General features: G+C 45.3%; 1 protein-coding gene across 6 annotated transcripts in view; it reads right to left on the bottom strand.

Annotated features, from left to right (window-relative positions):
- Positions 1 to 23417, bottom strand: part of DENND11 (DENN domain containing 11) — a 256066-nt gene that overhangs the window by 1813 nt on the left and 230836 nt on the right. For all 6 annotated transcript variants that reach the window (XM_033958013.1, XM_033958009.1, XM_033958010.1 and 3 more), the window contains one exon: positions 10968 to 11036. In XM_033958013.1, the coding sequence (XP_033813904.1) occupies positions 10968 to 11036 (69 nt within the window). The remainder of the gene's footprint in view (positions 1 to 10967; positions 11037 to 23417) is intronic.

Raw genomic sequence — 23417 nt, 5'->3', positions numbered from 1 at the left:
ATCATATTAAAGCCACACAATTGCAGGATTTGTAGGGCAGGGAAGAGGCACTGTGGATCAATTTGGAAAGAGGGAATGGTAAATATATTTAAATTGGTATGATATAGAGGCCTCATTTACAGACGGAAGAAGTGGACAGAGATTTAATAGTAGACATTTAGAATATATCTAAAAAAAAGTTTTACTAATAGGTGATTTCAACATGCCAGATATTGATTGGGGTATCCAAATTGTGGGGTCTTCTTGAAGTAGGGAGATCCTGGAGGGGAGGGACCCAGGGGATGGTCAAGGTCTGTAAACAAAAGGCAGAGGGCGACATGAATCAGAGGGCAGAGGTCTCAGTGCAGACCGAGACCTTCCCCCCCCTCCCAAAGTGCACTACAGTCTCTACACAGACAGAGGAGCTAGGAAACTTAGGCGAGGATATCTTGCAGGAACTACTAAGCCTCAGGGAGGAGGTAAAGTGCCTGAGGAGCATCAGGGATGACGAGGCCTTCATCGACGACGCCATCCTGGAACTGTCACACATCACAGAGAGAACCCACGACAGGTCCATCCTCGACACGCCCAAACCTACAGCACTAAACACAACGATTGGAGTACAGGAGATGATTGGAGATGCTGCCCCCTGGCAACTAGTAACATCCTCTACGGGCAAGCGAAGTAAACCCACCTCATTCTTACTCTCTTCTTCTTCTTCTTTTTCTCTTCAACAGGATAGCCGTTCATCAATACCACAGCTAACTCTCAGAAATAGATTTCAGATCTTACAGGATGGAACCACCGAGGAAATAGCAGAAGGGACTCATGAGGATACCCAGCTCACAACGTCAAATCCAGAGCACGCAGACCGGCCCCCTCGGAAGGAACGAAGAATGGTAGTCATTGGTGACTCCATGCTAAGGGGCACCGAGGGACCAATTTGCAGGCCTAATTTGCAGTCAAGAGAGGTCTGCTGTCTCCCTGGAGCCAGGATCCAGGATATTACCACTAACCTAGACAAAATTCTAAAACCTAATGATCATTTTCCCATGTTTCTCATCCATGTAGGCACAAACGACACTGCTAGGAATGCCACAGAGAACATCCCCAGAGATTTTGGAGCGCTGGGAAAGAAGTTGAAGCAGATAGGAGCACAGGTGGTCTTTTCATCAATTCTTCCAGTAAGAAACAAAGGCAGAGCTAGAGAAGAGCGTATTCAACGGACTAACGAATGATTCCGAGAATGGTGCATAGAAATGAACTTTGGATTCCTAAACCACGGCGAGACGCTCCAGGGACTACAAGGACTAGACGGACTCCACCTAACCAGAAGAGGTAGAAACGTATTTGGACATCGATTGGCCCACCTACTCCATAGGGCTTTAAACTAGGTAAGTTGGGGGAGGGTACATACTTATATCCCAGAGCAGTAAGAAACCACCCTGAGGAGGCAAGTCGCACTCACACTACCAAGTCTAAGGTAAGTACCAATGATATCCACAATAATTCAGGGAGAAATATCACTGATAATTTAGGAGCCACACTAGCTTGTAAAGGAATCTCTTCACAGATATGGAGGGCTATGTATGTTAATGCACACAGCTTGGGCAATAAAATTCTAGCATTAGAGACTGAGATAACAAACGCCGATCTTGACGTGATAGCGATATCCGAAACCTGGTTCACGGAATCGCATGGGTGGGATATGGTTATACCAGGGTACAACCTACTTCGTTGCGACCGAGAGGGTAAATTGGGAGGAGGAGTAGCGCTATACACTAAGGAAAGCATCAAAACCACCAGAATCACAGATATTAGATACACCGGGGAATCCTTCTGGGTGAACCTGACCAGATGGAATGAAAAATGCCTATACCTTGGGGTGATATATAGACCTCCCAGGCAACAGGAGGACAAAGACATGGAATTAATCGAGGACATAGAGAACATCACACTGCGCGGGGACACAGTAATGCTAGGAGACTTCAACATGCCAGATGCAGATTGGAACACATTCTCCGCGACTACGGGTAGCAGCAAAAGAATATTAACCTCCATAAAGGGTGCACGTCTCAAGCAATTGGTATTGGAGCCCACCAGGGACCAGGCGTTACTAGACCTAGTTCTCACCAACGGAGATAGCGTCACGGAAGTCTCAGTAGGAGACACACTGGCCTCCAGCGACCATAATATGGTATGGCTCAACCTCAAGAAAGGTTTCCCTAAGACAAACACAGCAACAAGGGTTCTCAATTTTAGAGGCACAGACTTCAACCGCATGGGAGATTTTGTCCATCAGGAGCTACATAAACAAGCAATATCTGACATTGTGGAGGATATGTGGTCATCTCTGAAGTCCATCCTACACGAAGCAACAGACCGATACATAAAGACAGTAAGTAAACGCAGGAGAAACAAAAGACCCCAATGGTTCAGTAAAGAAATTTCAGACCTAGTTAAACAGAAAAAAGACGCATTTATCACCTACAAACATTTAGGCAGAGAGGGGGCGAAAGAGGACTATCTAGACAGATCTAAAGCTGTCAAAACAGCAGTCAGAGAAGCCAAACTCCGAATGGAGGAAGAGCTAGCACGGAAAATTAAGAAAGGGGATAAATCTTTCTTCAGCTATGTTAGTGACAGGAAAAGAAACAAAGATGGGATAGTACGCCTGAAGCAATCGGACGGTAACTTTGCGGAATCAGATTCTGAGAAGGCAGAACTACTAAACAAATACTTCTGTTCAGTGTTCACCCGCGAAGCGCCGGGAGCTGGTCCACAGCTGCAGACGGGAGATAACCAGAAAGACCCGTTTCAAGATTTCAAATTTATGCCAGTAGCGTCTATGACGAACTATCAAGACTCAAAGTAAACAAAGCCATGGGACCGGATAACCTACACCCCAGAATGCTCAGGGAGTTAAGGGAAGTCCTGGCAGAACCATTATCTGTTCTTTTCAATCTTTCCCTAAGCACAGGAAGGGTCCCCTTGGACTGGAAAACCGCCAACGTAATCCCACTCCACAAAAAGGGCTGCAGGACAGAGACAGCAAACTACAGACCAGTGAGTCTCACGTCTATAGTGTGTAAACTCATGGAAACACTGATCAAACAGAATCTTGACACAATCCTAGACGAAGAAAAACTGCGTGATCCACACCAACACGGGTTCACCCAGGGTAGATCCTGCCAATCTAATCTGATTAGCTTTTTTGACTGGGTTTCTAGACAACTGGACGCCGGAGAGTCACTGGACGTGGTATATTTGGACTTCAGTAAAGCATTTGATAGCGTCCCTCATTAAAGATTACTGAACAAGCTGAAATCGATAGGATTAGGAGACACTCTAACAACATGAGTTGGGGATTGGCTGTGCGGTAGACTTCAGAAGGTGGTGGTGAACGGTACCCCATCCGAAGCATCGGACGTGATCAGTGGAGTGCCGCAGGGCTCGGTCCTGGGTCCGATTCTATTTAACTTATTCATAAGAGATATGACGCAAGGACTTAGAGGAAGGGTATCACTGTTCGACGCCGCCGCCAAACTTTGCAACATAATAGGCAAAAGCTTATTATCTGATAATATGACACACGACCTACTGCTGCTGGAACAATGGTTAACTGCTTGGCAGCTAGGCTTCAATGCTAAAAAATGCAAGATAATGCACCTGGGTAAGAGAAACCCGCGTAGAACTTATGTACTAAATGGTGAGACCTTGGTTAGGACCACGGTGGAACGCAACCTAGGGGTGATCATTAGTGAGGACATGAAGGTTGCCAATCAAGTGGAGAAGGCTTCCTCCAGGGCAAGACAAATGATGGGGTGTATCCGCAGAGGTTTCGTCAGCAGGAGACCTGAAGTTATGATGCCGTTGTACAGAGCCATGGTGAGGCCTCACTTGGAGTACTGTGTTCAGTTTTGGAGACCACACTATCGAAAGGACGTGCTGACGATCGAGTCGGTTCAGCGAACGGCCACCAGGATGGTCTTGGGGCTCAAGGATCTCACGTATGAAGAAAGATTTAAAAAATTGCGGCTGTACTCACTTAAGGAAAGAAGAGAACGGGGAGATATGATTGAAACATATAAATACATCACGGGACGCATCGAGTCAGAAGATGATATCTTCTGGCTCATGGGACCCTCGACCACCAGAGGGCATCCGCTGAAAATCAGGGGAGGGAAGTTTCATGGCGACTCCAGGAAGTACTTCTTCACCGAAAGAGTAGTGGATCATTGGAACAGACTCCCACTCCAGGTGATAAATGCCAGCAGCGTGACGGATTTTAAGAGAAAATGGGATACTCACGTGGGATCTTTAAGGGAGTAAATTCAGGGGAGGGGATACTTGGAATGGGCAGACTTGGTGAACTATAGCCCTTTTCTGCTGCTTTTTTCTATGTTTCTATGGATTCTCTACAAGGAGAACTGTTCCAGCAGTTGGCAATGGAACCCAAGCGGAATGAGGTCATACTGTGGACATAGTGCTTACAAATGGGGAAAGTGTTTCCAATGATACAGTGAGTGATTATCTGGCATCCAGTGATCACTGCATGGTACGGTTTAATATCAAGAGGGGTATAGAGAGGGCTCATTCAAAAGTAAAGGTTCTAGACTTTTAAAAAATGAACTTTGTTCAGATTATGTCAAGGAATTGTCTGGATGGGAACATCTAGAAAGAGTAGAAATGCAGTGGGTAGAAATGCAGTGATTTTATTGTCAGGGCGGCAGACCTTTTTGTGAGGCAAGTAAGTAAAAGAAAGAGGAAAAGAACGCTGCTTTGGTTCTCAAAATTAGTATCTGAGAAGGTAAGGAATAAGAGGTTAGCTTTCATAAATTAAAAAAGATCACAGAAAGAGGAAGGCAGGCAAAAATATCTGGAAAAGTTAAGAGAGGCTGGTCGAGTAGTCAGGAAAGCAACGATACAAATGGAAGAAAAAATAGCTTATGGTAAAATGGGAAGATAAAAAAACATTTTTTAGATATATCGGTGATAGGAAGAAGTGCAAACTTGGCATTGTGAGACTCAACGGTGAAGAGGAGAAATATGTAGAAGCTGATAAAGAAAAGGCTGAAAGGACCACAAAACACGAACAGGGATGGAGTAGTGGTAGACCCTGATTGACAAAGGTAGACAAAGTGATGGGGCCAGATGGTGTACATCCGAGGATGCTGAAGAAACTTGGGGAACTTCTGGTGGCTCCACTGACTGATCTTTTCAATGAGTCTCTAGAGTCGGGAGTGGTACCGGAGGACTGGAAAAGGGCAGATGTGGTCTCTCTACACAAAAGTAGAAGTAAGAAATTACAGTTTCTTTGGTAAGCAAATTAATGGAAACACTTTTAAAACAGAGAATAGTGAAGTTTCTGGAATCCAGTGGATTACAGGGCCAAGGGCAACATGGATTCACTAGACAAATCTGATAAATTTCTTTGACTATGTGACCAGAGAATTAGATAGAGGGAGTGCACTAGATGTAATTAGATTTTAGCAAAGCCTTTGACGGTGTTCCACTCAGACGTCTAATAAATAAACTGAGTGCCCTCAGGATGGGTTCCAAAGTGATGGGCTGGGTCAAGAACTGGTTGAATGAAAGGCGACAAAGGATAGTGATCAATGGAGATCGCTCTGAGGAAAGGGATGTTACCAGTGGTGTGCCTCAAGGTTCTGTTCTTGGGCCTATTCTTTTTTAACATTTTTATAAGCGATATTGCTGAAGGGCTGTCAGGTAAGATTTGCCTCTTTGCGGATGATACCAAAATCTGCAATAGAGTAGACATCCCAGATGGTGTGAATAACATGAAGAAGACCTAGCGAAGCTTGAAGAATGGTCTGAAATTTGGCATCTAAAATTTAATGCTAAAGAAATGCAAAATCATGCATTTGGGCTGCAAAAACCCGAAGGAATGGTACAGTTTAGGGGGTGAAGAACTTTTTTACATGACAGAAGAACGGGACTTGGATGTGATTGTATGTGATGATCTTAAGGTGGCCAAACAGATTGAAAAAGTGACAGCGAAAGCTAGAAGGATGCTACGGTGCATAGGGAGAGGTATGGCCAGTAGGAAAGGAAGTACTGATGCCCCTGTATAAGACTCTGGTGAGACCTCATTTAGAATATTGTGTACAATTCTGGAGACCGCACCTGCAAAAATATATAAAAAGGATGAAGTTGGTCCAGAGGAAGGCTACTAAAATGGTGTGTAGTCTTTGTCATAAGGCGTATGGGGACAGACTTAAATATCTCAATATGTATGCTTTGGTGGAAAGACGGGAAAGGGATGATATGATAAGAGACATTTAAATTAGAGAGCTGCATGGGAACGGGGATGACGGGAATCCCATGGGTTCCCCCTTCAGGTCACGGGGATCCTGTAGGGATGCCCCATCGGTCGCGGGGATCCCGTGGGGACGCCACATTGGGTTGCGGGGATCCCGTGGGGACCCCCCTTGTGGTCTCGGGGATCCCACGGGGTTGGAGGCAGCGAGAGAGAGGCTCCTCTTCTTTTCCTACCTGTGTCCTGCAGCACATACACTAGCCGAATGGAAGTCTAACCTCCGACGTCAAAACTTGCGTCGGAGAGAAGGCTCCAGTCAGTCACGTGAAGGGTAGCTAACAGATCTGTTCCTGGCTGAAGGGCATGTAGCTTTCACCTCTGTCCGGCTCGTGAGGGGCCTTGCAGTCCTTTTCCTCCAAGCACCCATGAGCAGTGGAAAGGCTGGTCAGAGGTGGTGTATTTGGCCGCTCCATAGAGCAGCACCTACCCCCCTCCCCCCCCCCCCCCAGTCTTCCAAATGGCTCTGCCCACTGGAAGCCGAAGTGTTCATCAGAGCCCTGCCGCACCTGTTCGCAGATGGACCAACACGGCGGGATGGCCTGCTCCAGCACCGGGCACACCGGGGCATACATGGAGCAGAGGAAAAACTTGAGCTCCGATGAGCAGTGCATCTTCACCAGCGGGTAGAACTGGTGCACCTCCAGGCCGGCGTCCTCCTGGTTCTTGTGGCCCAGCAGTTCCAGTTAATTACCAGGTAACAGTAACTGAAAAGGCACCAGAGAATCTGCTAGCCTGAAACCCAACCATACTTGGTTTGTTTGGGCTTTTACTGCTTTATTTTGGTGATGCCAGTTATGGAAAAATGCTCAATATATAGGGCCATGACGGTCTGGTTGTAGGCGATGTCCATGCACAGGGGGATGGAGATGGGCTGGCAGAAGCCATGGTCCTGGATGGAGATGCCCCTTTCCCCGTGGAACTGGCACGCCACCCAACAGTTCAGGAAGGGTAGCAGTGGAGAGGCCGGACGGTGCCAGATGTCAGGGACAGGCATGGCGGGTGAATCGGAACAAAAAATTATTGCAAAAAAAAAAAAACTTGACGGGGGAGAAATCCTCAATTCTGTGGTTTGTAGAGACCAAACAGATCCTCCGTGCAAAGAAAGTTTTCAGGACACAAGCTCATGGGTGCTCAGTATTTCCAAATAGGCCCTGCATGCTGCACATGACTGATGCAAAGCCTTTCCTCCGACGTCAGCATCTGTGACTCAGGGTCACTACTACTGCCTGCCAAACTTGGCAAAAGGGACCCCCGGCCAACTGCAGAGGAAGTCCTCAGCTGAAAGCCTGGCGGTCCTCATCAGCTGAGTATTTATATTTACATTAGAGGCTCTGGTAGAAACCTGTTTACAAAGCATGTATTCTTCCCAATTAATATTTCCAAATTAATAAAGTGTCTTTGCTTATTTGTAAATGGGTCTCTACCAGAGCCTTTAATTCAGTAGCATAATTAAATGAAATAACTATTTCTGAAGTTTATAGGGACGGGTGGGGATGGAGGGGATTCCTCGCGGGGACGGAGGGATTCTTCACGGGGACAGGTGGGATTCCTCACGGGGATGGGTGGGGAAGGGTGGGATTTTGGCGGGGACGGGTGGGATTTCTGTCCCCGCGCAACTCTCTAATTTAAATACCTACGTGGCGTAAATGTGCATGAATCGAGTCTCTTTCATTCGAAAGGAAGCACTGGAATGATAGGGCATAGGATGATGTTAAGAGGAGATAGGCTCAGGAGTAATCTAAGGAAATACTTTTTACAGAAAGAGTGGTAGATGCATGGAACAGTCTCCCGGAAGAAGTGTTGGAGACAGAGACTGTGTTTGAATTTGAGAAAGTGTGAGAATGGGCACATGGGATCTCTTAAAAAGAGGAAGAGAGAATGGTTACTATGGTTGGGCAGACTGGATGGGCCATTTGGCATTTTTCTGCCATCATGTTTCTATGTTTCTGTCTATGTTATCTGAAAGTTCTAATGCATGCTTATTAGGCATTTCATAGGTATTATATCTTTGTTATTTGAATTTCACTGCTGTTAAATGTGCATATTTTTGATACCATTTCATAGTAGTTTTATTAGGTTTCAGTTTGCTGATTTTGAATTCATCTCATTTATTGTAGTTACATTTATACTTGGTCCAAAAAAAAAATTAAGTTGCTATATTGGGGCAGACCGAAGGCCCATCAAGCCCAATATCCTGTTTCTAATAGTGGCCAACCCAAATCACAAGTACCTGTCAAGATCCCAAAGAGTAAAACAGATTTTATGCTACTTATCCTAGGAATAAGCAGTGGATTTACCCAGATCCTTCTTAATAATGGCTTATAGACTTTTCAACGATGACACCTAACATGGAACTCTGCATCATATAGCAAAATTGTAAACTTTATGTTAAACTATAGCTGCTGTACACCACCTTGGGTGAATCTCTTCATAAAGGTGGTTAATAAATCCCAATAAATAATCAGCACTTTTCTCACTGCTAATAACAATAATAGTTAAGAAGTATAATAGTGCTTTTGTGCTTGGATGGGGGAGACATTAAGCAGAGTAAGCACAATTTAAAGGTATTTTATTGAAAATCTGATTCACTGAGTATCACAGAAATCCATTTATGTACTTATAATTTCTCCTCATCTGCAGCTATATACACCACCAAGCTCAACGGAACACAACTTCTCTCAATATTGATTCTCCAACATGACCTGTTGGCTAGAAAGACTATGGGCTCCTTTTACAAAGGTGTGTTAGGGCCTTAACACGCGGAATAGCGCACGCTAAATTGCCCCGCACACTAGACCTTAACGCCAGCATTGAGCTGGCGTTAGTTCTAGAAGCATAGTGTGGGTTTAGCGCACGCTAAAATGCTGTGTGCATTAAAAACGCTAGCGCATTTTAGTAAAAGGAGCCCTATCTCAAGGAGTGACCATTCAGTAGAGTGTGTTGGGAAAATAGCAAGAACAGGTTATTTATTACCAGATTTTAAAAACAAACAACAAAAGAAATCCAACAGGTGTTTGCAGTACAGAAACAGTAAGCAAAAACAAAAAGAATGCAGACAATATGTACAAGATGCAGGCTATTTTTATTTTACCCAATGTTAAATGTAGTAACTAATACCACCTTTTTACAAACCAAAAGACCCAACACAGTCCGTGTTTCGGAAAACAAGCCTATGGTCACAATAAAGAACGTCATGGAAAATTCTGTGCACACAGTTGCTAGCTGCGTGTGTGCACACATGCACAACTTAGGGGGAACACTGGTTAAGTAATCTGCCCAAGATCACAATATAGGTAACCAAACCAGAAAAGCTCTACATATTTACAATTTATAAACATATGTTAAACGCTTTATATGTACTAGAACAAACTTATAAGTTTATATAGTATAAATATGGATTCCTGTTGATCTGCAGTTTCCGATAACGTCAATGGAATACAATGTTAATTGAATGTGGAAATAAATTGTGCTTAAATTGGGGCATTTAAATACTTTTTAAGCATGTTAAAGCAGTATATTTTGTTTAAAATTTGTTTTTATAACTTGCCAGAGACTTATTTTTAACAAGAGATTTCAGTTTATAAATGAAAGTGGTTTAAATTGCACTAAAATTAAGATTTTCTATATATTTTTTAGCATTATAGTCATTGTAATCTGGGGGTTTTTTAAGCATTAATTTGTGTGTGTGTGTGGGGGGGGGGGTCTCCGAGTTTGTTGGTTCATTAGTGAGTCTCTTGTTTAAAAGAATAGGTCTATTAGAATATGACCTCTGACCCCTCGGACACTTGTATAAAACCAGAGTTCACAGCAGTTGCTTGTTCTCCGATAGACAAGCAGGGTAATGCAGCCCCACTTGATGGTGAAGTCCCTGGACTGAGCCTGTGCCGTGGAACTCTCCTCTAGTACAGTAGGTGGGAAAGAAGGATTTATAATTGATTAATTCCAATGCACAAACACATTCTCTGGCCAGCAGACAACCCACTTTGCCAGAACCTGCACAAGCCTGACTACACATTGAGAAGGAACTGTTTCTTCAGTGTTATATGAATGAGCTGTTACAGAAGTAAGCTAGAGACTTGCTGAAGCCAAGGACTGTTTAAGGCAACAAAGCTTACCTAATGGAAAAGTGTTTAAAACCATTGTGTATATGTGGTTTTTTTTCTTCTTGCCCATGGCTGTGGACAAAAGCAAGGCTGGACTGTGCATAAACTTCTAATGCTGAAGGTCTCTTTTGAGAGCTGGTTTTCTGTTTGTTGTTTTTCTGAAAAACTATTTTGTTGCAAGGAGTATTCAGACAATTTGATTTCTGACAATTTTGTTTTGGTATCTATTTTGCTGATGAACTGTGCATTGCGGCTTATGAGTCAGAAGTCTAGTTTGAATAATAAAGAATAATCAGTACTAAACTGTACTAAAGGTAGTATGTCTGTGAAGTTTATGCTCACGTGCCTCCTGACATTCCTTTGTGGTCCAAATTGGCCCATAGGCAAACCACAGGTATCTTGTCACAGGTATCCCCAAGAGCCACTGCCCTGAAGGTGCCTTTGACAATATGGAGAAGAGGAGAGGGCCCAAGACAGAGCCTTGAGGTACATCAATAGACAGTGGGATAGCAGAGATTTATACAAAATCAGGGAAGGAAACTCACAGAACAAAGAGATCCTCCTCACAGGAGCTGCAGTCTTCATCCACTTCCTGTGAGTAAATCAACATCTGCCTAGTAAGGAGAAAAGAGAGAACAGAGATTGAAGATGAGAGAAAGACAAATTAGTAAACATATTACAGAAAAGAGAAGGGAACGGTATAATGGGAGCAAAGGATGAACAGGCAGGAATAATGATTTTATCAAAGACAAGGAAGAGTGTAGCAAGGAAGAAACACCAGACAGTAATGGCCTGCAAGAAGACAACAAAGATCCAGAAATTTTACTCTTTTAAAGCCCCTTTTACAAAGCCGCAGTAGCAATTCTCCTGTGACAAATGCACCAAAGCCCATAGGAACTGGATGGGCTTCGGTGCATTTGCTAAAGATAGTTGCGCAAGCTGTTTTACTCCTGTGTTTAGACTATTGCAATTCTTTATACTATGGTATCACAGAAAAAGAACACAAGAAATTGCAACTACTGCCTGGTAAGGAGAAAAGAGAGAACAGAGACTGAAGATGAGAGAAAGACAAATGAGTAAATATGTTACAGAAAAGAGAAAGTTAAGGCATAATGGGAGCAAAGAATGAACAGGTAGGAATAATGATTTTATCAAAGACAAGGAAGAGTGTAGCAAGGAAGAAACATCAGACAGTAATGGCCTGCAAGAAGAGAAGAACAAAATTAACAAAGAATCAAAAATTTTACTCTTTTAGAGCCCCTTTTAGAAAGCCGCGGTAGCAATTTTTCTATGACAAATGCACCAAATCCCATAGGAACTAAATGGGCTTTGGTGCATTTGCTACAGATAGTTGCGCAAGCTGTTTTACTCCCATGTTTAGACTATTGCAATTCTCTATACCAGTGTTTTTCAACCTTTTTTGGGCAAAGGCACACTTGTTTCATGAAAAAAATCACGAGGCACACCACCATTAGAAAATGTTAAAAAATTTAACTCTGTGCCTATATTGACTATATATAAAGTAATTCTCTTGAATAGGAATCAAATAAACACAAAGAAAGTATTTTATAATGCTGCCACCGCCAACAACACCGTTGGCGGCGGTGGCACTCAAGTGGCTAAAAAGCCGCAGTTTGCCGGCCTAGGGACAACACTGGAGGGTGGCCAGCTGTGCACCCCCTTGGGACGTAAACCCGGGGTGGGGCAGACCGCCCCCCCCACCCTGGTATGCCACTATCTGTACCTCACTCCCTCCCTATGACCAAAAATTCTCCTTTCTTCTATTCCCCGTGTACACAACCATCTCTTTCCCTCCCTTCCTCTCTCCAAAGTCCATGCCTTCTGTGTCCAAACACTCATTCCCTCCCCCACCTCAGCATCTCTTTCCCTCCCTTCCTCTCTCCCAAGTCCATTTCTTCTGTGTCCAAAAACGCATTCCCTCCCCACCTCAGCATCTCTTTCCCTCCCTTCCTCTCTCCCAAGTCCATTTCTTCTGTGTCCAAAAACGCATTCCCTCCCCCACCTCAGCATCTCTTTCCCTCCCTTCCTCTCTCCCTCCCTTCCTCTCTCCCAAGTCCATTTCTTCTGTGTCCAAAAACGCATTCCCTCCCCCACCTCAGCATCTCTTTCCCTCCCTTCCTCCCTCCCAAGTCCATACCTTCTGTGTCCAAAAACGCATTCCCTCCCCCACCTCAGCATCTCTTTCCCTCCCTTCCTCTCTCCCTCCCTTCCTCTCTCCCAAGTCCATTTCTTCTGTGTCCAAAAACGCATTCCCTCCCCCACCTCAGCATCTCTTTCCCTCCCTTCCTCTCTCCCAAGTCCATACCTTCTGTGTCCAAAAACGCATTTCCTCCCCCACCTCAGCATCTCTTTCCCTCCATTCCTCTCTCCCAAGTTCATGCCTTGTGTCCAAAACGCACTCCCTCCCCCCTTTTGTGTTCCGTGTTTGCCTACCAGCCCATCTTTGCAACTTTCTCAGCAAAACGACGCTCAAGCCGCGAGGCTTGTCTTCTGCTTCCTGTCTGCCCTGCCGCACACAAATAGCCGAACGGAAGTATTCTCCGACGTCAGCGCTGACGTCGGAGGGCAGGCTTTGCTTAAGCCCTCCCTCCGACGTCAGCGCTGACATCGGGGAACGCTTGCGATCGGCTATATGTTAGCTGCAGGGCAGGCAGGAACAGAAGACGAGCCTCGCGGCTCGAGATGTATTGAACTCCGCGGATCCCCCGTCCAGCTCTCTCCTGTCCACGTGGGGCGGACTGCCCCTCTCCCTAGACTGGTGGTACTGCCCTGATGGCGGCCCTGACTGTACGGCACACCAGGCAACATCTCGCGGCACACTAGTGTGCCGCGGAACAGCGGTTGAAAAACACTGCTCTATACTATGGTCACAGAAAAAGAACACAAGAGATTGCAACTACTTCAAAATACAGTGGCTAGGCTTATTTTCCATTCAAGTTCATTTGAAAAGACCAGTCCACTATTAGCAGAGTTACAATGGCTACCAATGAAAAAAAAACACCATTTAAAATTGCATGTATAGTCTACAAGGCTATATATGTAGAGAACTCTAATGGGTTAGTATCTGACATCAAGCTCCTTCTCTAGTTCAATGCTTTAAGCTGACTTTTCCTTCACCTCAACAAGTTCACAGAAAAAAATAGCCTACCAATATACTTGCGACAACCCTCTTAATATCAATTTAGGAAATTGCTAAAAACAATATCTTCTCTCAATAATTCTCAAATTCTATATTCATTTATAGTTTAAGACAGGGGTGTTCAACCTTTTGGCTTACCTGGGCCACATTGGCTGAAAAAAAATTTTCTGGGGCTGCACAAATACTAACACTAGCTGATGAGCAAAAAAAAGATTGAGCAGGTCCCAAATTTGCAATCACTAATATAGATGATGTACATATCTAATAATAAACCTTCATTAAAGGGACACTGTGTAGAGGAACCCAAAAAAGCAGTAATATTTACCCTGACTGAGTGATCCTCCACATGCACCGCTGACAATGGGAGCAGCCACAGGCTTCCGCATGCCCACTTCTGATGGTTCTCCCATTCACTTCTATTACAGCTACGGTGAGCCTCTTCAGAGGTGAGCCTCATCAGAGTTGGGGATGCTGAATCAGCTGTCTGCGGTGCATATGGAGGATCGTTCAGTAAGGGTAAATATTACTGTTTTTTTGGGCCTCACACTTTAAACCAGTGATTCCCAACCCTGTCCTGGAGGAACACCAGACCAATCGGGTTTTCAGGCTAGCCCTAATGAATATGCATGAGAGAGATTTGCATATGATGGAAGTGATAGGCATGCAAATTTGCTTCATGCATATTCATTAGGGCTAGCCTGAAAACCCAATTGGCCTGGTGTTCCTCCAGGACAGGGTTGGGAACCACTGCTTTAAACTTATGCTCCCTCAAAATGAACATCTCCCCTGCTGCAGCTAGTAAGGATCCCCAAGCCTCACCAACTGACGGCCACCTCTTCCCCCTCTAACTTTCCAAGCTCTGCAGCTGGCAGCAATATTGCAGAGCTGCTGCCTTCCCTCTTCCATGAACCCCCACCCCCCCTTGGCTTTCATGCATGCATGAAAGCAGTGGCAGCTTGAGGATATTGCCATTGACTGCAAAGCCTGGAGATTTTGGGTTGCCAGACTAGAGGAAGATGTCTTCAGTTGGCATGGCTTGGAATCCCCACTAGCTTAAATATTTATAAATTGCACTCAGGTGGAGAGAAACTTTGGTGCCCATCCACTAATTTGAGGCTCCAGTCCCTCCCCCAAATCAGCTGTATATGACTATGCCACTGAATACAAAAATAATTGTGATGCACATATCCCAAAGCTAACATATTCCAGTTAATAAATAAAAAAAAACAACCCAATTTTTTCTACCTTGTTGTCTGGATATTTTGGTTTTCCATCAGTTTGGTCCCAGTTTCTCTTTTTGTCTATCTTCAACTAATTCTCTTTCCAGTGTCTGCTGTCCATTTTTTTCTCCTCTTCTATCTTGTTCCATTTCCTCCTTATGCCTGTCTCCAACGTGTTGCTTTTTCCCTTTCAGCTTTCTTAACTTTTTCTTTTCTTTTTTGCCTTTGCCCACTCAAATCTTGCCTTCTTTCTCACCCTTCTACTTTTTAAATGTTCAGCTACCTCTCGATTCTCTATCTTCTCTCAGTGCCTAGCTCTCCCATTTCCTATCTCACTCCTTTCCCAGCTTCCTATTTCCTTCTATCTACTTCCCATTACCACATTTCTACCACTGTATTCACTGTTTTCTCACTCATCTTGTCATCTCCCTTTTGACCGCATCCACATGGCTCACCACTTTCATAATCCTCTTCACTCTCTCCACTGATCAGACTATTACTCCCTGTCCCTTTCTTTCCATCCCCTGCCTAGCATCTTCTTATCCCAGCTCTCTTCCCTCCTGCCCTCTCATGGGTCCATCTCTCCTCCTCTATCCTCATGATCCAACATTTTGCTCCCTCTCTTTTCTGTTTTTCTTCTTCCCTCCCCCCTTGATGCTGAACAATGAAATGGAGGGGAAAAAAACAGGAGATGCTGCATCTCTCTGCCTTCCATCCACAAGCCTAACATTTCTCACCCCCCCCTTCCATCCCCAGATCTAACTTCTCTCCCTTTCTCTTCCCAACTACCCCCCATCCCATCTCTCTCCGTGACTGCCTGCCTCCCTCCAACAGGTCCCCCATTTCTCCCTTTCTCGTATCTCTTTCCCTCTTTCTCCACCCTACCCCAGGTCCAACTTCTCTCCCTTCAGACCATTGCCCACCATCTCTCTCTCTCCTCTGTTTCTGGCCCCATAAGTTCTCCCCCCACGCCCAATTAGGCACTTCTTTTAATACCTTCCCCCCTCTGTACTTTTAAAAAAAAAAAAGTCCAGGAGGCTTCCTCAGCCCAGCATGTCTTCCCCCTTCTCTCCGTGCCCATGCATCTCTACCTCACTCCTCTCCCACAACCACGTCCAATAATTCTCGCTCTCCCCAACAGTTCTCCTCTTTCTTCATCTCCCCATGTTCAACCTCTCTTTTCTTCTCTCAGACACCCATTTCTCCCTTTTCCCTTCCTCATCTCAGCATCTCTTTTCCTCACTCCCTATGGCTCATGCTCTCCTTCCTCTTTCCCTTCAATCTGTGTCCTAAAGGAAAGAGTGTGGGAGACGAGCTCCACCTCCCGACGTCCCCTGCAGTGCCTATTTTTGATTCTCCACATTCTTCAGGGCAGCTCCGTTGTTGTCGGGAGCTACCCCCGCCAAGCCCAGCCCAGCCCAGCTGCTGCAGGGGGGCAGAAGGGAAGAGCGTGGGAGACAAACTTCACCTCCCAACGCCCCTTGCAGCACCAACTTTTGATTTTCTACATTCTTCAGGGCAGCTCCGTTGTTACCGGTGAGCTGCCCCAGCCCAGCCCAGTGGCTGCAGGGGGGGCAGAAGGGAACAGCGTGGGAGACAAACTCCGCCTCCCGACGCCCCTTGCAGCACCAACTTTTGACTTTCTACTTTCTTCAGGGCAGCTCCATTGTTGCCGAGAGCTGCCCTAGCCCAGCACAGTCCAGTGGCTGCAGGGGAGGCAGAAGGGAAGAGCGTGGGAGACGAGCTCTGCCTCCCGACGTCCCTTGCAGCGCCAACTTTTGATTTTGAACATTCTTCTGGGCAGCTCCGTCATTCCTGGGAGCTGCCCCAGCCCAGCCCAGCCCAGTCCAGTGGCTGCAGGGAGGTAGAAGGGAAGAACGTGGGAGATGAGCTCTGCCTCTCAACGCCCCTTGCAGTGCCAACTTTTGATTTTTTACATTCTTTAGGGCAGCTCCGTTGTTACCTGTGAGCTGCCCAGCTCAGTTGCTGCAGAAGAGACAGCTGGGAAGAGCATGGGAGATGAACCCCGCCTCCCAACGCCCCTTGCAGCACCAACTTCTTGCCTTTCTACACTCTTCAGGGCAGCTCCGTTGTTGCCGGGAGCTGCCCCAGCCCAGCCCAGTCCAGTGGCTGCAGGGGAGGCAGAAGGGAAGAGTGTGGGAGAACGAGCTCTGCCTCCCAGCGCCCCTTGCAGCGCCAACTTCTGATTTTCTACATTCTTCAGGGCAGCTCTATTGTTGCTGAGAGCTGTCCCAGCCCAGCCCAGTCCAGTGGCTGCAGGGAGGCAGAAGAGAAGAGCATGGGAGACGAGCTCCACTTCCCAACGCCCCCTTTCAGGACCAACTTTTGATTTTCTACATTCTTCAGGGCAGCTCCATTATTGCCCAGAGCTGCCCCAGACCAGCGGCTGCAGGGGAGGCAGTAGGGAAGAGCGTGGGAGATGAGCTCCACCACCTGACACCCCTTGCGACGAACAAAACCAAAAAGAGCTCAAAGAGTCAGGAATACAGGCAACAATACAGACAAAACAACAGACAACAAACACAGTCAAGACAACCTTCATGATGAAGCCCCCTCTTATTCCCTTTACTTCCTCTCCTATGCCTCTTCACCCTCACAGCCTTACACAACATATCCACCAACAATAACATCAATCCCCCATGGAACTACAAGCAATGAAGACCCAGACTCACCCACCAGAAACTCAAAACCAATCGATGGAATACATTAGACAACTTCAGCATATCCTTCCCATACTCTGGAACAAACACAATCACAACAAACACCGAAAACAAATGAATCCTAAACCCCTCAACAACCCAATACCTACAAAATGCTCAACAAAACCTAACAAAATCACCATTCCTTGCATATACGTTAACACTCGATCAGTGGTAAACAAGCTTTCCATCCTAAATGACCTAATCACATCCAATGACATTGCTCTGACATTCATCACAGAAACATGGCTGAAAGCCCTCGAAAGCCCTGAGCTCCCACACCTTTGCCCATAGGGTCACAACATTCTTCCATCTTCCCAGCAAGCTCAAACGAGGAGGTGGTCTGGCAATAATCTACAAAAGCATATACATCATCGTTGAGTCAGATTCAAGCTCCCAACCTGACCAAGAATACATCACCTGCAAGCTCGAAAGTGAGCACAACCTCGCACAACCTCGCACACAAGAACGTCAGAATCCTCCTACTTTATAGACCCCCTAGCACTAATTCAGACTCCATCACAAAAACGATGGAAATAATAACCAACCTCACTTGGTGGAGTCAACATCATCAAAGCGGAAGAAAACCTGAAAGCTTTTCAAAAAAAGCTACCATTATGGAAACAACGAACAGAAAACGATAACTTCGCAAACTTTCCCCTACTAGACAACTGTGTAAGTAAGATCGAAGATGTATCTGGAATCGGAGACATTTCTGTATCCGCGGAACTGAAGCAAACTATTGCCACGCACTTAGATGAGCTTGCAAAGTCTCTCGACGGATACTTCCCTACAAGAGAGTCATATCCAGCATGGGTGAGACAACCGTTCACGTTTAGTGTTGATACAACAGATGTCAATGATGAATACTTCGATGAAATCATTGAAATTCAGCAGAGCCAGGTTCAACAGCAACTCTTCAGAACAACAACGCTCTTAACGTTTTGGTGTCAACAATTGGTAACGTACCCTGTTATTGCTAAGAAAGCTCTGGAAATTTTCATACCATTTGTTACAACATATCTTTGCGAGCAATCCTTTGAGGATGTTGGAAATAAAAACGAAGAAAAGGAACAGACTTTGTTGCGAAAATGACATGAGAGTGGCACTTGCCAAGGTAAAGCCGTGCATTTCTGAACTGGTCTCTGAGAGGCAACAGCAGAAGTCACACTGATTTGCAGTAAATTTCATTATTATATTATTATTATTCGAAATATAGGAGAACTTTTTTGTTTTCAAAATTGATATTATTTTTCCCTCACTGTATACCTATGTTTTGAATTTGTAAAAATCATATTTTATTTTTCCAATAAAGAAGGGTTCGGTGAGCACACATATGAAACTGGTGGGGTTCAGTACCTCCAACAAGGTTAAGAACCACTGCTCTAATCACTAAAATCAAACAGTTGCTAAGCTCGGGTCATCAGGCAATACTGCTTCAATTTGATATCTCCGCAGCCTTCGACTCAGTGGACCACCAATTACTCCTAACCAAATTCTCAGAAATCGGAATAACAGGGACTGTACTGAAATGGTTCGCTGACTTCCTACAAAATCGCGAATACTTGGTCAAAAGGCAAGAATCATACTCCAACTCTTGGAAGCCATTCTGTGGCGTCCCACAAGGCTCCCCATTATCCCCAATCCTATTCAATTTATTCATGAGCTCGCTGGGACATATCAAAATGGAAGACGAAACTGTACTATCTTATGCTGACGACATCCTCCTCCTCATCCCCATAACCAATAACCATCCTAATATTGCCAAAAAAATCTCAAACAATATAGATAAAATTCAAACCTGGGCAATGAACAACAAGCTGAAACTGAACGTAACTAAGACCAAAGCCATTGGTTTCCGCACCGCACAACAGAATGTCAAATCTAACCTCACTCTTTCATCAGGCATCACTCTCATAATGGAAAAATCCACCAAGGTTCTAGGCTGCATCTTAGACGACACTCTCACAATGGAACCACAAATATCTAACCTTCGGAAAAAGACCATCTACACTATGCGTCAACTGCGACTCACAAGATCATACTTCCACCCACACTACTTTGCTCTGATCGTTCAGATGATGGTCCTACCTCAACTGGACTATTATAACTCCGCCTACCTTGGCATCAATACTATTCTTATCCACAAACTACAACTCATCCAGACAACAGCTGTTAGACTAATCTACAAATTAAAGAAATTTGATTCAATCACAACCTTTATCAGGCAACTACATCGTCTCCCAATTATCATCCCAAATAATTTTCAAATCGTCATGTATCCTACACCAGATTCTATAGGGAAACTCAGCAGCCCCTCTCATCCAACTATTCTCTACTGTTTGGTCGACATCAAAAAGAATCCTTAACAGAATCCAACTAAACCTGTCATCCACAAAATACCTCCACTACAAGCAAATCTTCCACTCTATGCTAACTTATCTGGGTGTAAAAACCTGGAATGACTTACCAGAAGCTATCAGGAAAGAGACAAACTACACCACATTCAGAAAAAACCTGAAGACTCACCTCTTTGACAATTAACTGTCAGTTTCTGTATAGCACCCCCTACATCTAAGTCCCTCCTCTTGCTTCTCCATGCCCCTTCCCCTACTACTATCCCCTTCCTCTTTGATCTGTCGCCTTGAGCCTGTATAGGTATGTGCAACTCACAAATGGAAGATTAGATTAGATTCATGCTCCTCCCTCCTTCCTTCCATCATTTGTCCTAAGTTTGTGCTCCCTCCCTCTTGTCCCAACAAGCCCTTGTCCCTCCCTTCGATGTTTACCTTCAGGCCGGCTCCCTCCTCACTGCTAGTCATTTTTCTGCTCAAAGTCGCAGGCAGCAGCTCCTACTTACCTCCAGCGGCTGATCTGGACGCCTTCTCTCTGACATTGCGATGTCACAGGGAATGCTTCCGGGTCAGTCATGGGAGGGGTGTAGGAGCCGCTGCCCGCGGCTTTGAATAGAAAAACACTGCAGCAAGACGGAGGAGGGAGCCGGTCAGAAAGTAAACACCCAGGGGCGGCAGAAGATAACGGCGCATCGCCCTTGAGCGGGGCCACACAAAATACCAGGCGGGGCCACAAGCAGCCTGGGGGCTGTGGCCTGGTTTAAGACTCTTACTGTAACTGCAATGTATATCCATGAATCTTATTGTAAACCTCAATGAATAAAAGATTAGGTTCTTACCTCAATAATCTTTCTTGTAGAAGTGCCTAGTGCTCCTGAACCATAAAGTTTTGCATCTGAACCTGCACATTGCTTGCAGAAAACTGTCAATCATCTTTTCAACTTCACCTCCTTCCTAGGGAGGTGGACTCACCCCTCAGTTCAAACAAAAGCAATCAAGTAGCACTGTAATAAAAGATATAACTGGAAAGAAGGAAATGGGGAAGAATCCCCGACAGTACAATTCTGTTCTGCTCTCATTAAACATTATAACATTCAAGCAGCAGCTATAAAACAGATACATGTGCAACCAGCACTAATCTTATAAAGAGCTTGCAGCTACTTGCATGTCAAGTTATTCAGCAGAGACTCAAAGCTGTTCCTTTTGTTTTTATTCTCTCAACTCCCCTGAGATTTTTCCAGCTCCAGACTGATTCCATAGGGTGGGGCTTCAGGACCAGTAGACACATCTACAAGTAAGAAGATTATCGAGGTAAGAACCAAATCTTTCTTTCTAGTGCAATGTGTATAGTGGTCCTGAACTGTAGGGATGTACCAAAACAATTCCTAGAGTCTAGGACAGGTCTGCTGAGCCTGCCTTCAGAACTGAGGACCCCCAAAGCAGCATCATTCCTGGCTGCTACATTCTCCCTACAGTACCTGGTATAGGTATGGAGTATAGGCCATGTAGGCACTCTACAGATCTCCAGCCCTAGTCTACGCCCATGAGGTAGCAACTCATCTGGCACAGTGAGCTTCCGATGCAATTGGAAGCTGCTTACCTCAGCCCACATACACAGAGGAAATGACCATCTTAATCTATCTGGAAATCGAGGCTTTAAACACCAGCCTCCTTTCTTGACATGACTGGTCAGAACAAAAAGGGGATTTGATATGCAAAACTCATTGGTAACTTCGAGATAACGAAGGATAGTTCGCTTGACATCCAGCAAATGCAACGCCCTGCCCTTTTTCTTTAACCCTGTAGGATAGAAAGCGGGCAAATGGACTTCCTGATTAAAGTGGAAGGCCAAGACAACTTTTGGTAAGAAGGATATAACTGTGTGTAAGAAGGACCCTGCTTCTGTAATTTTGAGGAATGGCTCCCTGCAGGATAAGAGCTTGCAATGCGGAGACACAACTTGCCGATGTAAAAGCCACCAAGAGCACAGTCTTGACTGTATGATCCAGAAGGGAAGCCTCCCATAAGGGTTCATACAGAGGTCCAGAGACACCACAATACGATGTTAAGATACCAGAAAGGGAAAGGGGGATGCTTCAGAAGGCGCAACCAAAGAGCCCCTTTAATGAACTGGATGACATCTGGGTCAGGGAACCTCTGTCCCCCCTTCGCTTGGAAACAGGAAAGTAATGCTATCTGCACTTTCAGTGATCCAACTGACAGACCCTTCTAAAGTCCCTCCTGCAAAAAGTCAAAGACTACTGAAATTGGAACTTGGAAGGGCTCTACATCCTCCACAGTGCATCAGTACTGAAAGGACTTCCAGAGCCTTAGCATAGGCTGCCACCATTGACGGCTTCTTAGCTCTGCTCTGAGCAAAATGGTGACGATCACATCCAAATAACCCTTGCTCATCACATCAGCCTGCTCGAGCCATGCCATAAGCCCAAAGAGTTCCGGATTCTCAATAGGGACAGGTCCTTGAGTGAGAAGGTCCACTTGGACCAGCCTTGGACCAGAAGTCTGAGGCCTTCATCCCTCTGGAGACAGACTAGGTTCATCTACTGTGGCCTGCAGGGCCAATCGGGCACCACTAAGACTACCAACCCTCGATGACTCACAATCCTGCAAATGGGAAAAACACATATAAGAGCTCTTCCTCTGGCTATAGTTGGACTAATGTGTTCAACTCATCGCTTCCGGGCTCATATCTTCAGCTATAAAAGAGAGTTGTCTTTGTTTTTACTGCTGAGCTCATCAGAACCATCTGTGGAGGCCCCCACCACTGAACTATGGTGTTGAATACCCAGAGTGGGACAGAGACCATTCCCCTAATTCGAGCGTTTGCTGAGAGCTGGCCTGCACGTTGAGAGAGCCTGCAAATGAGCTTATCCTTTAAAAAAATAAGAAAAAAAAACTTGCATGCAGAAAAAGATTTTCTGATCCAAGTTGTCATCTAAACATTTAAAAAAATCATGATGTAGCTCAAAACACACCATTTCTTTGCAGTCAGTCTCAAGGTTGGGGAGATATAGTGGCCCTTCTAAGGTGTACTGCCTAGGTCAAGAAAGGGTAAACTTTCTTCCACATGAGTTGATCTTGCCTACTCTGCAGCTTGGGAGGGGGGAGAGGAGGACAGAGTAAGAGAACATAAGAAGTTGCCTCCGCTGGGTCCATCGTGCCCAGCAGTCCGCTCCTGCGGCGGCCCATCAGGTCCATGCCTGTAAGTGATCCTTTGACTAAAACCTTTCAATCCTCATTATTCTTCTATCTATACCCTTTTATGAACCTATCTCTACCTTTATCTATATCCCTCAATCCCCGTATCCTTCAGGAACTTGTCCAATCCCTCTTTGAATCCCCTTAATGTACTATCACAGTCTCCGGAAGGGCATTCCAGGTGTCCATCACCCTCTGAGTGAAGAAAAATTTCCTAGCATTGGTTCTAAACCTGTCCCCTTTCAATTTTTCCGAGTGCCCCCTTGCTCTTGTAGTTCCCAATAGGCTGAAGAATCTGTCCCTTTCTACCTTCTCTATGCCC

The sequence above is a fragment of the Geotrypetes seraphini genome, chromosome 9 (assembly GCF_902459505.1).
Source record: "Geotrypetes seraphini chromosome 9, aGeoSer1.1, whole genome shotgun sequence".
NCBI lineage: Eukaryota > Metazoa > Chordata > Amphibia > Gymnophiona > Dermophiidae > Geotrypetes > Geotrypetes seraphini.
Note: the sequence above shows the minus strand (reverse complement) of the source record. Positions and strands in the feature narration are given on the sequence as shown.